At 46.2% G+C, this 14322-nt stretch overlaps 4 protein-coding genes across 4 annotated transcripts; 2 read left to right on the top strand and 2 right to left on the bottom strand.

The window, feature by feature from the left end:
- Positions 1-54: 54 nt before the first annotated feature.
- On the top strand, positions 55-2892 carry N7511_011300 (uncharacterized protein; the record flags this gene model as incomplete). Its single annotated transcript, XM_057133677.1, is given in 5 exon segments — positions 55-622; positions 690-1396; positions 1447-1605; positions 1618-2221; positions 2276-2892. 5 exon segments carry the CDS (start codon positions 55-57, stop codon positions 2890-2892), a joined length of 2655 nt encoding a protein of 884 aa, XP_056978634.1.
- Positions 2893-4119: 1227 nt separating this feature from the next.
- On the bottom strand, positions 4120-4385 carry N7511_011299 (uncharacterized protein; the record flags this gene model as incomplete). The annotated part of the gene is made up of 2 exons (XM_057133676.1): positions 4120-4184; positions 4265-4385. The coding sequence occupies 2 exons, from the start codon at positions 4383-4385 to the stop codon at positions 4120-4122; spliced, it is 186 nt and encodes a 61-aa protein (XP_056978633.1).
- Positions 4386-8596: 4211 nt separating this feature from the next.
- N7511_011298 (uncharacterized protein) lies at positions 8597-11570 on the bottom strand (the record flags this gene model as incomplete). The annotated part of the gene is made up of 8 exons (XM_057133675.1): positions 8597-9217; positions 9353-9461; positions 9597-9814; positions 9871-10061; positions 10118-10257; positions 10706-10836; positions 10961-11133; positions 11180-11570. 8 exons carry the CDS (start codon positions 11568-11570, stop codon positions 8597-8599), a joined length of 1974 nt encoding a protein of 657 aa, XP_056978632.1.
- Positions 11571-12308: 738 nt separating this feature from the next.
- On the top strand, positions 12309-14078 carry N7511_011297 (Hsp70 family protein; the record flags this gene model as incomplete). The annotated part of the gene is made up of 9 exons (XM_057133674.1): positions 12309-12399; positions 12448-12893; positions 12944-12988; positions 13042-13108; positions 13164-13419; positions 13482-13512; positions 13627-13724; positions 13788-13805; positions 13853-14078. 9 exons carry the CDS (start codon positions 12309-12311, stop codon positions 14076-14078), a joined length of 1278 nt encoding a protein of 425 aa, XP_056978631.1.
- Positions 14079-14322: the final 244 nt, after the last annotated feature.

The following is a 14322-nucleotide window of genomic DNA, read 5'->3' as shown; positions in this document are numbered from 1 at the left end:
CTCTTCCTGGTATACTCGATCGTCCTACACTTGGTACCTGGTCCTCTACTCGACATGTCTGATTCCGAAGTATCAAGGAGCCAATATGACGCATCTCAGTTCGCCAACCCATTCATCGATTCAGACTTTCCACAAACAGATGAATCCTCAGACGTGCTGAGTAGTCAGAGCATAGCACATTCGACTCCTGTCTCAGACACTCCCCCTTCCCCTCGATATCCTCGTGCCCCCGACTTACTACAGCGCGTCGGCAAACTCTTTCAACCATCTTATATTCTCTACAACTGCGACAAAACCGATCCAATGATGGAGATGTCTCAGATACAGTTTGTGAAATGGTGGCTAATGACTGAGTTTGGCAGCAAGAAAGAACTGCAGAAATCTATTAGATGGGATACTATACTGAAAAAGTCTGATGTTTGGAGCTCATTTGATCAGGTTGCAAATGCGCGGACTGGCGAGCCCAAGGTTATGTGCAACCGCTGTCAAAGTGTGGTTGTTCACCCAAGGTTCAATCGTTCTGGTCCCTCTCCCATGAAGAACCATCTTAATAGTGCGTACTGCACTCAGCCGCGGAAGACTACAAAGCAAAGCATAGACCAGCTCTTCCGAGAGATGGCAAGTCTATCCCAGATTTAATCCACAATGCACACTAATCTTCCTTATCTCTACCTAGCCGCGTCAATCAGCAAGCACAGAATTCAGCCAGACATCCCTTCAGAAGAAGATCCTCAAGTTTATCACGACCACCCGTCTCCCATTCCGCACTGTTGAGCACCCGGAGTTCAAAGAGCTTCTGCAATGCACCAGGCTCGCCACATCAGAGCTCAATATCCCGTCCGCCCGCAGTTTGAAACGTCTTTTAGATAATGAAGTCCAGGCACAGCAACAGAGCGTGCTCAGTAAGCTTCCACCTGGAAGCTCTCTCTCTATTGCACTTGATTGCTGGACCTCTCCGTTTGGCCAGGCATTTATGGCAATCACTGGATACTTCCTCGACCAGGACTGGAATTACTGTGAGGTTCTTCTTGGATTTGAGCATATCCAAGGATCCCATACTGGGACTCAGCTAAGTGAGACTGTTATCCGAATCTTGCAAGAGCATGGTATTACCGACCGAGTATTATCAATCACAACTGATAATGCATCAAATAACAACACCATGATTCACGGTGTTCAAGAGATGGTTCAGTCCCAGGCTCTTCACAATACCTCTGTTTTCCGAGTACCATGCATTGTGCACGTTATACAACTTAGCCTGAAAGACCTCCTTGGAAAGATCAAAGCGAACCCAAAGAATGCAGAGGCCGAGTCAGAGTGGTCAGAAGAACGTACGAAGTCGCTACAGTCCGCTCCAGGTTACGCTTCAGGGAATATCGTGGCTACTTTGAAGAAGGTAAATGTATCATGTTGTATCCCGAGAACATAATTGCTAAAAAAGCCTAGATTCGAGAGCTCGCTGTATTCATTACCGCCAGTCCTCAGCGCCGAGAGGCTTTCCGGGCGCTTCAAACAATAGAGCCCAAGCTTCTACCGATTCAGGATGTCCGTACACGCTGGAATTCTACTTTCTTAATGCTCGAACGTGCCAAGAAACTACAGCGAGTCTTCAACTAGTACTGTGCAACCCACCAATACGTTCAATTTCAGCTCGGCCAAGAGGAATGGCGCCAAGTGGAGTATCTCCTTTTGGTCACAAAGCCTTTCTTTCATTACACCAAGATCTTGTCCAAGACTCAAGATGTTACTGTTCATTCGGTCTTCAGCATCTATAAGGAGCTCTTTAACCATCTTGATAATGTTGCGGAGTTACTAGAACGCAAGACTGTCCCTTGGAAAAAGAGAATGCTTCAGGCACTACAGGCAGCGAAACAGAAACTCTCAAAGTACCACAGAGCGACCGGCAGTGAATCGTTTGGCACAGTTTATGCAATTGCAACTATTCTGTGTCCATCGAAGAAGCTTCGGTTTTTTGAAGGCGATGACTGGAAAGAGAAAAACGAGAAGGGAGAAGATATCAATTGGATGGAGATCTATCGGGATAAACTACAGAAGGAATTTGACCAATATCAACAACGCATAACCCGCCGCAAGGAGCCCTCTCAAGCCCAAGTCTCTCAAGAAGTGGACGAAGAGGAGCTTGATCTGATGATGGATTTGCACGCTTTACACAGTGAAATTGACCGACCGGAGGATGAGATCACACGATATCTTGCACAGGGTCTGTATACTTCCCTGCTTTATTATACGGCTTTCCAGCTAAGTTATACTATAGGTCTTACCAAAGGAAAGCCAAGGGTGTTCTGGAAGGAGCATGAGCATGAATATCCAGTGCTTGCAGCGATGGCGCGGGATAATCTGGCAACACCTGCTAGTGGCGCTGGTGTTGAGCGGCTCTTCAATTGTGCTCGTGATGTCTGTCACTATCGCCGGGGGCAGCTTAAACCAGAAACCATCAGGTCTCTAATGCTTCATCTGTTCGCATCGAAGTTCGAGCTTCAACAAACCGAGCTCGAGATGATCAAGGAGTATCTCTCTAGCGGAGAGGTTGCCATACTCGATCAGACATGGAAGCCAACTCCGTCGCTTCACGATATCGAGCCGATCAGTGAAAACGAAGAAGATGGTAATCAAGCGGAGGATGGATCGGATGACTCAGAAAATGATTTGGGATATAGTTATACAGTTGAGCAGGCGACTCCTACACCGGTTCCAATCCGGGGCAAGCAACCACGGCGCAAGCGGCCTCATAGTGCCGTTGAGCCTCAGGATGATGGTGATAAGGATCTCCCGCTTCCTGATATGCCAACTGAGAAGCCCACGCAGGGGAGATCGGGGAGGATTCGGAAGAAGCCAAAGCAGCCAGATGGATTTGAGTTTGATAACCTGTGATATGATCTTGAATAATTGAATGCTGTTGCAATAAAGCTAGACAAAGTAGATTAATTTGGAGAAAAGATCGTAGGCCAGTCATTCCCGTGACAAATATACAATCAATTACACATTGAATACCCCAAAAAATACAGGGGAGAATGCATAATTTATGCAAACTCGCTCAGGTCACGAGTCTTAGCATGTTTGCAATATTTGTTATCGTACGATAATCTGCGGATATCCGCAAATGAAAATATAATTATCGTATCGTATCGTTGCGGATAATTCGATAATGAATTTATATCGTTATCCGCGATTTACGGATACGACAATCGATTATCTGCCGATAATTTGGATAGTGCCGCAGCCTAGCCTTGACCTTCAGGGGGTTGGTTTCGGATCCTGGCTACCATGCCAAAAATGCCGTCACAAAAGGTCGTCAGCAGTCATGTTATTTGTGGTCAGGACGGAAGCGATGAAGCGAGCGAGAGGTCGGTTGAGCGTGGAGCGGAGCGAGGTTAAAATTTATATCATGGTAGACGCGTTGGTCGCGTCGACCGTTACTCGGCGACACGTCTAGATAAAGCGATGTTTTTAGACGGTGCGCGGGCGCGAAAGACAAGAACCTCCACGAGTGGTCCTCATCGCTTTCAGGTAGCGAAATCACAATCCAGCGTCATCGGGTTACTCGATTGAGCATGATCGTGCAGAGGAATGGGCCGAGTGAGGGTGTTAGGAGGACTTCCTGGGTGGTTGGATCAGGGGATCCACCACCGGATGCAATACGTGATATCAGCCTCATCTTGTGGTACATTCCAGGTGCCAATCCACGAGGACAGCAGGCTGATTACGATCCAGAGGCAGTGTCAGGTCCGGCTTCCACGGTCGCATCGGATATTCCAAGCTAGGACGTACCAATTACTTGCTCGAGGCATCCAGGTTACCAAGGACTTTGTTGCGCTTTTACTACTTTGCGAGCCGAGCAAGCGAGGCAACCGTGTTGATTGGGATCTCGATGCAGAAGAAGACATAGCTACTGAACAGCCGGAGCAACTGGCGTCTGATGACGCATATGTCCAACAGATGTTTGCATCATCTGCTACGGTGAATCTTGTCGCTTGGCGTCTAATCGCCTGAAAGATATTCCATTTCGTCCCAGTCCTCACGATCTTCCACGTCATCGTAAACCTTCGCATACATCGACATTTACTTTTGCTGCGTCACTGTATATGGTATATATTACTGTTATTTAATCTTCTTGGCGGGTTTTGGGTCAAAGGTCGAAACCCGACCCACGACTTTGGCGAGGTCTATTCAGATATATATCTTACACTGTTACCTCCCCTACCACCAACATTGGTAGCAAGGTCTAAAACCTGTGTTAAACTACCTGTATTAGGTATTTGCTTCTTTGATTTCTCCCTTTTTCTTGTCTGCTTTCGGTTTCCCTCCCGTAAACGCTTGAATCCATCACGCATTAAGATATGCTCGTGGACTAGTTTGACCGACATATTGTAAAACTGTTGAAGATCACGTTTTGTAGGTGAATAGATCTTATTAGCAGCTGAATATAGACTATAATTGAGCCTAGATTTGCGTTTTTCTAGCTGATTAGTCGCCCGAGGAATGCCGGTAGAGATATTACTACCTGGTGTTGAGCCTTGTGATACTGGTCGATCTGGTAAAGGCGGAGATTGAAGACGAATATTGAGCTTTGGTAACACCCGATCGGGGTCTAATGGTACTAAACCAGTAGCTGCGAAGGCACTCTGAACGATAGACTCTTTGAATGAATCGTTACGAGCTGCTGGAAAGATATCAAGGAAGTCATCTTTTTCGATAGAATCGATACCTAATCGGGTGTATTCCCAACATCAAGAGGCTGTAAAAGATGAGAGGTATGAGGAGGTATACAGATTGGTATGATGTTGTTTTCCTGGCAAATCTTGTCGAATGTTGCTGTAAGATGACTGTCATGGCCGTCGAGGACTAATAGACAATGTTTTCCTTTCGTCTGACTTATGGTATGCGGAATGAAGTGCTTCTGGAGCCAATTAACGCCAATTTCATTGCTTGTCCAGCCATTTGGACTAACGTTAAGAGCCCAATGCTTTGGAAGGTCGTCGAACCATCGCAACATAAAGTTTTTGCCTTTAAAGATAACGTATGGTGGGATCGCTCGCCCGGAGGCGCAGATTGTCTCAATAACAGTCACCCATTCCCGATTGCCAGCTTGTAAAACGCCCCTCCGACCGGTATAAGATGACTGTGTAATGACCTTCGTCGTTGCACTAACTCCCATCGCAAACCCTGATTCGTCAAAGTTATAGATATCATCCGAAGTGATACCATATTGAGCAATCGTTTTTTCAACAAGCTTAAACAACTCAATAATGGTATTTGGATCTTACATTAAGGCGCGTTTATAGTCATATCTACGAGAGAATCGACTAGAAAGCTCGGGATGTCGATTATGGTATTGTGTTGGCCAATTCTTGCTAACGGTCTGGGGTATGATCTCCACGGTGTTCGAGTAGTAAATTGGCCATATCTCTCAACATAGCGATCGTAAGAGCAGTACCTCTATGATCAATAAAGATTAACCAATCCTGGATTGATTCCTCTTCCAATTGGGTGAATTTGTGGCCTGTAGCCCTTGTGTCAGACCAACTGCTGATCCCTTTCATCCGGTCTTGTAGCGTAGACCGCGGGACTTCGAAAGAGCGAGCAGCAGCAGCAGCAACAGAGGTAAACCGGCCGTTTTTAATAGCCTTAATTGCCAGTAGGATTTTACCTTCCTGCTCAACTAATTTCTGAGCTTTTTGACCGCGGATTGGCGGCATGGTGGGCGTTTGAAAATAGGAGGTTTAGTGAGGAGAAGAAAAATTGAGGTGACTGCCGGAACGACCAGGATCCATGTTATCAGCACGAACACGGTGAACGCAAATTTTCAAAGATTTTGATAAGGCAATATATACATTGAAATGGGATATGCTCGATGGCAGTCTGGTCGAAACAGACAGGTCGACAACGGTGACAAGAAATCCCAACAACAAGTCAGGTTAGGGGCTCTAGGCAAATGGCACCTATCAAGGATAATCGGATGCTCAAGGAGCATAATAGTCATAAATCATGAATCAGGAAATGAGTGGCATTCTTGTAACTGTCTACTCTTCTCTACAGTCGCAGATTGCCTATGTTCCTCGAAGACACTGTTGCCTGAGGCAGTACTGACTGGACTGTGTACACTGCGGTGACCTTTTTAACAAATAGAGTAGAAACCATCATAAGATATCTAAACCGTACAAGTTGCACATTCATTATCCAGTGGCGTTTCGAGAGGGTCAAATATCGTCGTTGTCACAGCCAGCTTTTTGGACTCAATTTTGATACCGATCAAATCAAATACAAGAGCAGATGGCAAAATGACTGTGTGATGTGTTTGATGAGCTGGTTGCGAAGGATGATAGATATTTCCTGGTTATTGAGGGAAGTACCTCTGAAATATTTCGGCACGGTTACCCCTCTCGCTACGGTATATATGCGTTACTATCTCACCTTAACTGAGGAGTATTTCTAGAGGGACGTGTTCTCCATCTTTTCCACCTGTTCCTCTGTACGGTTTTGGCGAAGGCTCCCCATCACGGTCGGAAACAAGAATTTCCCACCATCCCATCACCACTGACTATGGATGTATTTTGGCAGGAATAGGATTGAAATCGTAAGGACTTCTAAATATTTGTTCAAAATTCAAAATCAGCGACTGGAAAGGCTAGTAGAGAGATTCTGAATAACACTATTGGTTTTCCTGAGTAACAGCGTGCGCTAGTCAGTTTTCTGCTTAGCTCCCGCACCCTTCACTATGCAGGGTTAGAGAGGCACGCTGTTATTCAACGTGGAATAGGACAATAGTAGGACGTTCCCCGAATGGGTGAAGTATATGATTGGATATATTCGTGATCCGTGGTACAAATGGCCCCGTTCAGTGGTGGATGGATTTACATACATACGGCCGTATCGTGTTCATGAGCACCCCTACCGAGAGCCATATCGGGTTGAAGTCCGGGGATGAGTTGTTATTATATACATACCATGGTGGATTTCCGGGGGTTTGTACATAGATTGGTGAACCGGATACAACAGCAGTTGGTGCAAGAGTTGATGTTTTCCGGCGATCACCAGCCCCAGCCACCCCAGGGGACCATTTGTAGGACGACGCCACCCAGAGTGCGACGGGTTGGAGTTTCATTAGGGAAATCTCTTTTCGATCCCACTACTTTCAACATGATCTTTGGTATGGCCTAATCTATGAAGCCCATTATGGGTTTTAACCCTAGCGATCCGCTTGGGATGGTAACCCTAGGATATACGTTATTAAGTCGAGTGTTGACATCACCATTAAATAATTACTTTGCCAACGTCGTCCACGTATATCAAGACATCTTTCACAAACCCCTACAACATTTTCTGATCATACCTCAATCTCCTATATATTGCACTATGCCTTTCACAGATCTTGAAGTTGTCATGAAGAATCTTCTTGATGATGGGAAATATACTGATATGAAAATTTCTTGTCAAGCACATGATTTTAAATGCCATCGCGCTATCGTGTGCTCTCAGTCAACCTACTTCGATGCCGCTTTCAAAAACGGATTCAAAGTGGGTGAAATTCTGAATTTGCATGTTTTAGTCATCATCGTGCCTCTGACAGACATGACAGGAAGCAAAGTCATCACAAATAAACCTACTAGAGGAGGATGTTGATATCATATCCTGCGTTCTATCCTTCTGCTATCTCCAAGATTACGGCGAAGCCGATATTTTTCATAGTGGCCAATCGGACCAAATAGCGCGCACTCACCTTGGGGTATTTATAGCGGCAGATAAGTTCGGTATCTTTCCTCTCCGCGAACTCGCTTCCAGTCGAATTGTAGAATGGGCAAAATCAAATTGGGACAAGGACTACTTCCCGAGCATTGTCCAAGACATATGGAGGGATGCTCCATGTCTTGATAATACACTCCACGACGAAATCGTGAAGGTTGTTTCGGCCAACGTTCTTCACTTTCGCGCACAAGAAGATGCATATAACGTTTTTGTTGAGAATGCCGATTTTATGCTTGCAGTCTTGGATCGAGTGGCAGCGAACTACGCTGAAGTGAAGGAACAAAACAGCAAGCTCATCGACAAAAACAACTCTCTAACAGTGCAACGGACTTTTTTTCCGTTGAGATAACTATGCTATAGAGTTTTTCGTTTGGAAATTCCAAAAGGTCAAAAGACTTCAGCCAGTAGTTTCTCGAACTTGCTTCATCGCTCCTCAGCTCAACATTCTTTCAGCAAGGGCCGATGAGAGTAGGTTTTGAAAGAATCGAAACTCCCGTTAGTAAGACCACTTGTGTGAAGCGATCAAACACCATTACGAACTCTCTGTGGACGTGGTGGAAAATACAAGAAAAAAATGTTTAAACCATGTGCCTCGAAACATGCAAGGATAGAATGTTTAGAACGCTTCGTGGTCTTCGCAGCGGTTGTAGGAATTAGTTTAAGCGTGGCAACCAGGTGGTGAATCCGCACCTTATCTCTTCTAATATGTATTATCATTCATTCGAGGGTATCTTGCACGCTATTTTGCATTAATCAATCTGCTCTTTATCATCTTAGGAACCAAAACCAAAACGATAATGATGCGTCATCCGTCACAAAGGCTTAAAGCATTTTATCGATACCATGGCCAGTAGACTTCGCTACTCCACTTTGCAAGACGTTGCAGTCCCCAAATCATCTTGTATACATCTTGGGGGTCTCTGGTTGACCCAAATCTTTTCTCTGACCAGAAGATCGTCTTCTTCCCAGCCCTGGTTGTAGCGGTAAACCCCCAGTCATGTCCATTAACAATACCAGCTGGTAGAAAAGGCAAGTCCTCAAAGGTACCGGCGGCCCGAGTAACGATATTTTCGAGTAAGTTCCATTGTGCGGCATGCCACGTGCCTAACTGTAACTCCGCAGGTGCAGGCTTTGCTCCACTTGGCGTCTTGGTCTCGATGCTGACAGTGATGGGCCGCCCTCGGAGAGAATAAAAATCTGTGTGGTCAATCATTTTGCACGGAAGCTCTTCGCGAATCCGCTCGCTGGCATCGAGAGCGGCTTTATCCATTTCCGGGTCCAGATACATACAAAAGTCTACCATCGTAGGCGTCAGGCTGCCAAGGAGGTATTTGTGAATGATTTTGGCGGTGGTACAAGGCGCAAAGCCTACCAACTGGTTCCGCATTTGCAGTCCGCCGATAGCCTCATCCAGTATCTGGCAATGCACCAGAATGTTCCACCCTGACTCATTCTGTTGATCGTATTCACACATAGAAGCTTTTGTACGAAGGCGACGACACGATCGAGCGAAGGGGTTGGCCCATACTGCTCACGCTCCGTCGAAGAAGCAAACATGAAAGGCCAAAAAGAGGCATAGCTGGAAGACTCTATTCGCCTTTTCACACAGATCCTCCTGCAGAGCACTGGAAATCACGCCAATCCCATGCTTGCAGACATCAAGTTCATTGAGCAACTCGGCAAGCGCCGAAGGGAGGCTTGGATCCCCGAGTCCATCGGCCTTGTCTCGACCCCGTCAGAATCCAACTCTATCGCAGCGAGTCGCTTCAAAGGTCGAGAGGGACAGGGATCTAGAGAGGCGTCGCGAACGCTATCACCGGATTCCTGCCTACCTCTCGGCCGCGAACCCCGGATTATCTGAGGCATCCGGGGTCAGCTCAGGTTCAGGCTCGGCTTCGGCCAGCAGAGGACCAGTGAGCTTGAATCCAACACCGAGGGAAGCGGCAGCGGCCATGGGTAGCGGCCGTGGCCAAACCGGCCAACCCAATAAACACCAAAGGTCAGACCTCGAAAAAGACACCGGCACAGCCACAAAGGCAGCCACAAGCCACTGCCACGGGCAGCAACACTGCAGTCATCGGCAAAAGGACCGAGGGCATCACTAACGTCACAACCGAAACCGACGAGGATGACATGGACACCCGTCCCGACGCAGCAGCCGTCACTCAGAGCGTGGTCACTGAGCCGGTGGCCGACACCCAGGTCGTTATCATCGAGCCAGTCCCTACCATCAGTGGTACTGAATCCGAGGTCGACACTGCCGACATCGAAACCATTAGCAATGACAACAACGCCATCTTCAAGATGACAGAACCAGCCCCCAGGACCGGCCTCAGTCTGTCCCAATACGCACCCCGCCGAGAGGAGCCAATTGGCACCAGAAGTCGTGTAGCAGCTTCCTCATCGGAATCACTGCTCCAGCCCAAATCCGACCACAACGTCATCCATTCATTCTCATCCTTGTAAGCACCCTGATAGAAGTGCCGTCCACTCCTGCTCAATTACAGATATTGCCACCACCCAGCATATTAGAGTTCCACTGATCACAGTCATACCGAGGACAATTGGTTTTTAGTGACCCCTCGACTCGTCGAATCCAAGATTGTGAAACAAAAAAAAAGATTTTCAATTGTTGCAAAACGTTAGGGAATGAAACTGCTTTGATCGTTGAACAGGCGCTGGCCCAGGAATTTTTCTGCCCTAAAGTATAGATCATTCTGAAATATTCAGATCAATGTTACGAATATCTAATGTTCTTTCTATTGACGTGCTTCTCTACATTCTCTTTTGCACCATTACTTTTTGCATACTACAGGTATCTCTAGACTCGGTTTTACCTGAATTTTTTGTCATTATTATTTTCTGGTCATTTGTTTGGATGACGGGCCTGGGAAAGATATTTATTCCAAACGGCCGTAGAAATTAAAATTGCAGAGCACACACTTGTATTGCTACATCTTCAAAGAGCAGCAGTCCAGATGTATTCCGGCTCCAAGCAGAATCGATTTCCGGAAGGATCTTCCTTCCAAAGGGACTGCCAGAGAGAAAGACCAACTGTCGTCTCAGGACAATCTATGATTCCAGCAGCCGAGGTCATACATGTCATGTCGACAATATCTCCACAAGGCGATGATACGAACTTGTAAGTTTGTGGCTGTCGGTTGCACATCATTCTAAAATCAGCACATTGGCTTACAATATTATGCAGCTGCTGCTGCCGCATATCAGGTGCCGTTGTTGCATATTCTCCCAGTTCGCTTTCAACATAGGCCACAAGTTGTTCTATTATCATCGTTCTTGACGGTTTCGTGAGAGTGTCGAGAGCTGTGTTGATTCCTGATTTGCAATGTTTCCACGTGTTGAGACCGCCTAAAGTAACGGTTAGTCAAGCTTTTTGGCGGGTAAATGCACGCACTTTGCTCAAATATCAACTGATCTATGCTGAGAAAAAACTCATTATCACACTGACTGAGTCCAGGGAAATACTGGATAAAGATGTAACCATGGAGCATCTTCATAATCCAAGCTTGAAGAATTGCCCAACGCTGGTGGTTGTTGCCTGCAACGAGACCTTTTGAATGGGCAGTAGTCGTCCCAATTAATTGAAGCATAGCACTGTAATCGAGGAGACCCAGCTTTGCAGCGTCTTTGAAATTCTTCTTCACCCAATGATCAAGATTTAGTCGAAGTCTTCGCCATTGTCTTACGCAATCTTCCTCGTTGATCACTTGTAGGTCATTTTCGAGCGTATTGATCCTACAGCACAGGCTAGTCATCTGTTGCTGGTGTTGGTCATCTGAGGCCATTGCTTGTGTCTCTAGTTGAGCACAGAGCTCATTTTTCCGACGTAGTTGCTCTTGGACACGAGTGAGCTCGGTCTTGCAAGATGCCAAATGTGTGCTTAATTCTCGGTTGGTCTGCCCATATTGTAAACACATGCTGCTCATATTGGTGCGAGCATCGTACCTTGCGTTGTGCCGCCAGTTCTTCGTAATACCTATGATCACGATCTTCCCCGGTCTTTTGAAACGCGTTCAGTCCATTTCTCTCGGCTAAAGCCGCAGCAATGTCCAGATATCAGCACTATGTTTGTGCATTAAGCGAAGTTAAACGTACCGTACGTGGAATGATTGTTTTGGCTTGATCTAACGTTTCGTGATGAGAACAAGGAAGTGAACAAAGACATTTTCATCAAGTAATAGAGAATTGAGTTGGAAGTATAGGAAAATATCTCTAGCCCTTGCCTGTCAATATTCTGGCAGATAGCACAAGTGGCAACATGCCGGTTGCGGCATATCAATGAATCATCGACAAAGGTGGCGAGCACTTCCGGTGTTTGCCGAGTATCAGACGCTCATAAAACCCCCATTGGAAACGACTTAACCCAAGATAGTGGTTACTGAAATCCCTAACTCAATGAGAACACAATCAAAATGGGAAAAAATATGAGAGCTGTCGTAGGACTTGATTTTGGAACAACCTTCAGCGGGTGAGTCAATTCAATGTCTCGGGAGTTCAGTTCTCCTCTCTTGTTTTTGTGACAAATGCCGACTCGTCCAGAATTGCTTGGGCGCTTGAAGGTGGTTCAGAGGATGTCGAAATTGTGTCCAGCTGGCCCGGAGGAGGAAATCGCAAGTGAAACGCCGAGGAACTTTTTAGGAGAGATTTGTTAATCCAAGTTAGGCACCACGTTAAAAGTACCGTCGGTCATCTCGTACGAGAAAGAGATCTCAAAGTGGGGCTATCAAGTTGGTCCTTTGTGCGAGGTCGTTCGTGGCTCCAAGCTGTTGCTTGACGAAAGCCAGGACCAGGAGTATGCACCATCGCTGGCCTCTAAGTCACTACTGGCACATTACGGCAAAAATGCTGTTCAGGTCTCGGGTGAGTATCTAGGACATCTCGTTTTTCATGTGAAGGATACGCTTCAACGACGCTTCGGAGACTCTGCCAAGTCAATGGAGCTCAAATTTGAGCTTACCGTTCCGGCAGTTTGGTCTGATAAAGCAAAAGATGCAACACTTCGAGCCGCCATAATTGCCGGTATCAACTCCCAGCAAATATCCCTTGTGTCGGAGCCAGAAGCCGCTGCTCTACATTCACTGCGGACAATTCAGCCAAATTCAATCACGGTGAGATACCTCTTATTAAATACTTCGGAATAGATCTGACTTTTTGGCAGAAAGACGACGTTTTAGTGATTTGCGACGCAGGTGGTGGCACTGTGGTTGGCGCCGAACCCAAAAATCAGAAAGGGCAATTTTTTAACTCTGCATTTAGGACTTGATCTCTTACAAAGTACAAGATCTCGATCCGTTGAGCATGGAAGAAGCAACGGACGGCACAGGTGACCCTATGGATGACCGAGCGCGGCAGTTGAATTACTGATTTGTTTCCTATAGGGGCTATTTGCGGATCCATTTTACTTGATGAGAGATTCGAACGTCTCCTCATGAAGAAAGTAGGCCTGGAGAGTTACCAATCCCTTCCAATAAAGTCCAAAGAAGCTGCTCTTTCATTTTGGAGGGATATGGTCAAGCCTACCTTTGGCGAAGAATCTGACTGCGATTTTCTAGACGTGGATCATTTTATTCCGCTTCCAGGAGCAGCAGATCAACCTGACAAGAGCATAGATGGTGGATTTGTCCAATTTGAAGGGTCAGTTTGGCACAGTCCACGATATTAACTGCTCTACTTGACCTTTCTTAACCTCTACTCAGTCTTGAGATTGAAGAGATATTTGCGCCAATAGTCTCAAAAGTCGAAGAATTGATTCGGGGGCAGCTTGAGAAAGGTTGCATGTGCCCGACTCAATGCGAAGGTATTACAAAATCCTGTCAAAGTAAACTTTGTTGACAATTACAGGCTATCGTTCTTGTGGGGGGGTTTGGGTCCTCAAGCTATCTCTTCCAGCGGTTGAAGGGCAGTAATCCTTCTATCATAGTATTGCAACCCCCAAATGCGTAAGCTCTTGCCACCTACAGCAGGGTTCGTCGGGAACTGATTTTTATCACATCTGTATACAGTTGGGCGGCAATTGTCAGGTAAGAACAGAAAAAAGCAACTTCTTCTCGATCCTAACATCAACTAGCGGAGCAGTTCTCCGTGGATTAGAAGGAAATCGCGTGGAGACACGAATTTCCCGGCGTTGGTATGGTGTTTCAGCGTACACAATGTTTGATGAAAGTCATCATGCGAAACGGGACAAACGTTGGTCCGAATTTGAAGACGACTGGGTCGTTGACAACAAGATGACTTGGTACATCAAAAAGGTTGGTCAGCTTAAATTGATGTTCGTTGAGGGAAGTCTGACATAAGAAAGTCTGCCAAGATATCCGAACGCCAGCCCATCAAATTCAACTTCTATCGCGCAGTCAGGGCAGATCAAGCCAACAATCTACGCTTTACAGATGATCTGTTCTTCTGCAACGACGATAGAGGACCAGAATTTCGTTGTGATAGTAATCACCTTGAGTCTGATTATAGACACAGGCTGTAAAATGTTGACTCAGGCAGGAGTTCTTCCACTTTGTTCCATGGTAACTGACCTTAGCCAAATTC

Source organism: Penicillium nucicola (assembly GCF_028828085.1).
Source record: "Penicillium nucicola strain IBT 29836 chromosome Unknown utg000013l, whole genome shotgun sequence".
NCBI classification, from domain to species: domain Eukaryota; kingdom Fungi; phylum Ascomycota; class Eurotiomycetes; order Eurotiales; family Aspergillaceae; genus Penicillium; species Penicillium nucicola.
Note: the sequence above shows the minus strand (reverse complement) of the source record. Positions and strands in the feature narration are given on the sequence as shown.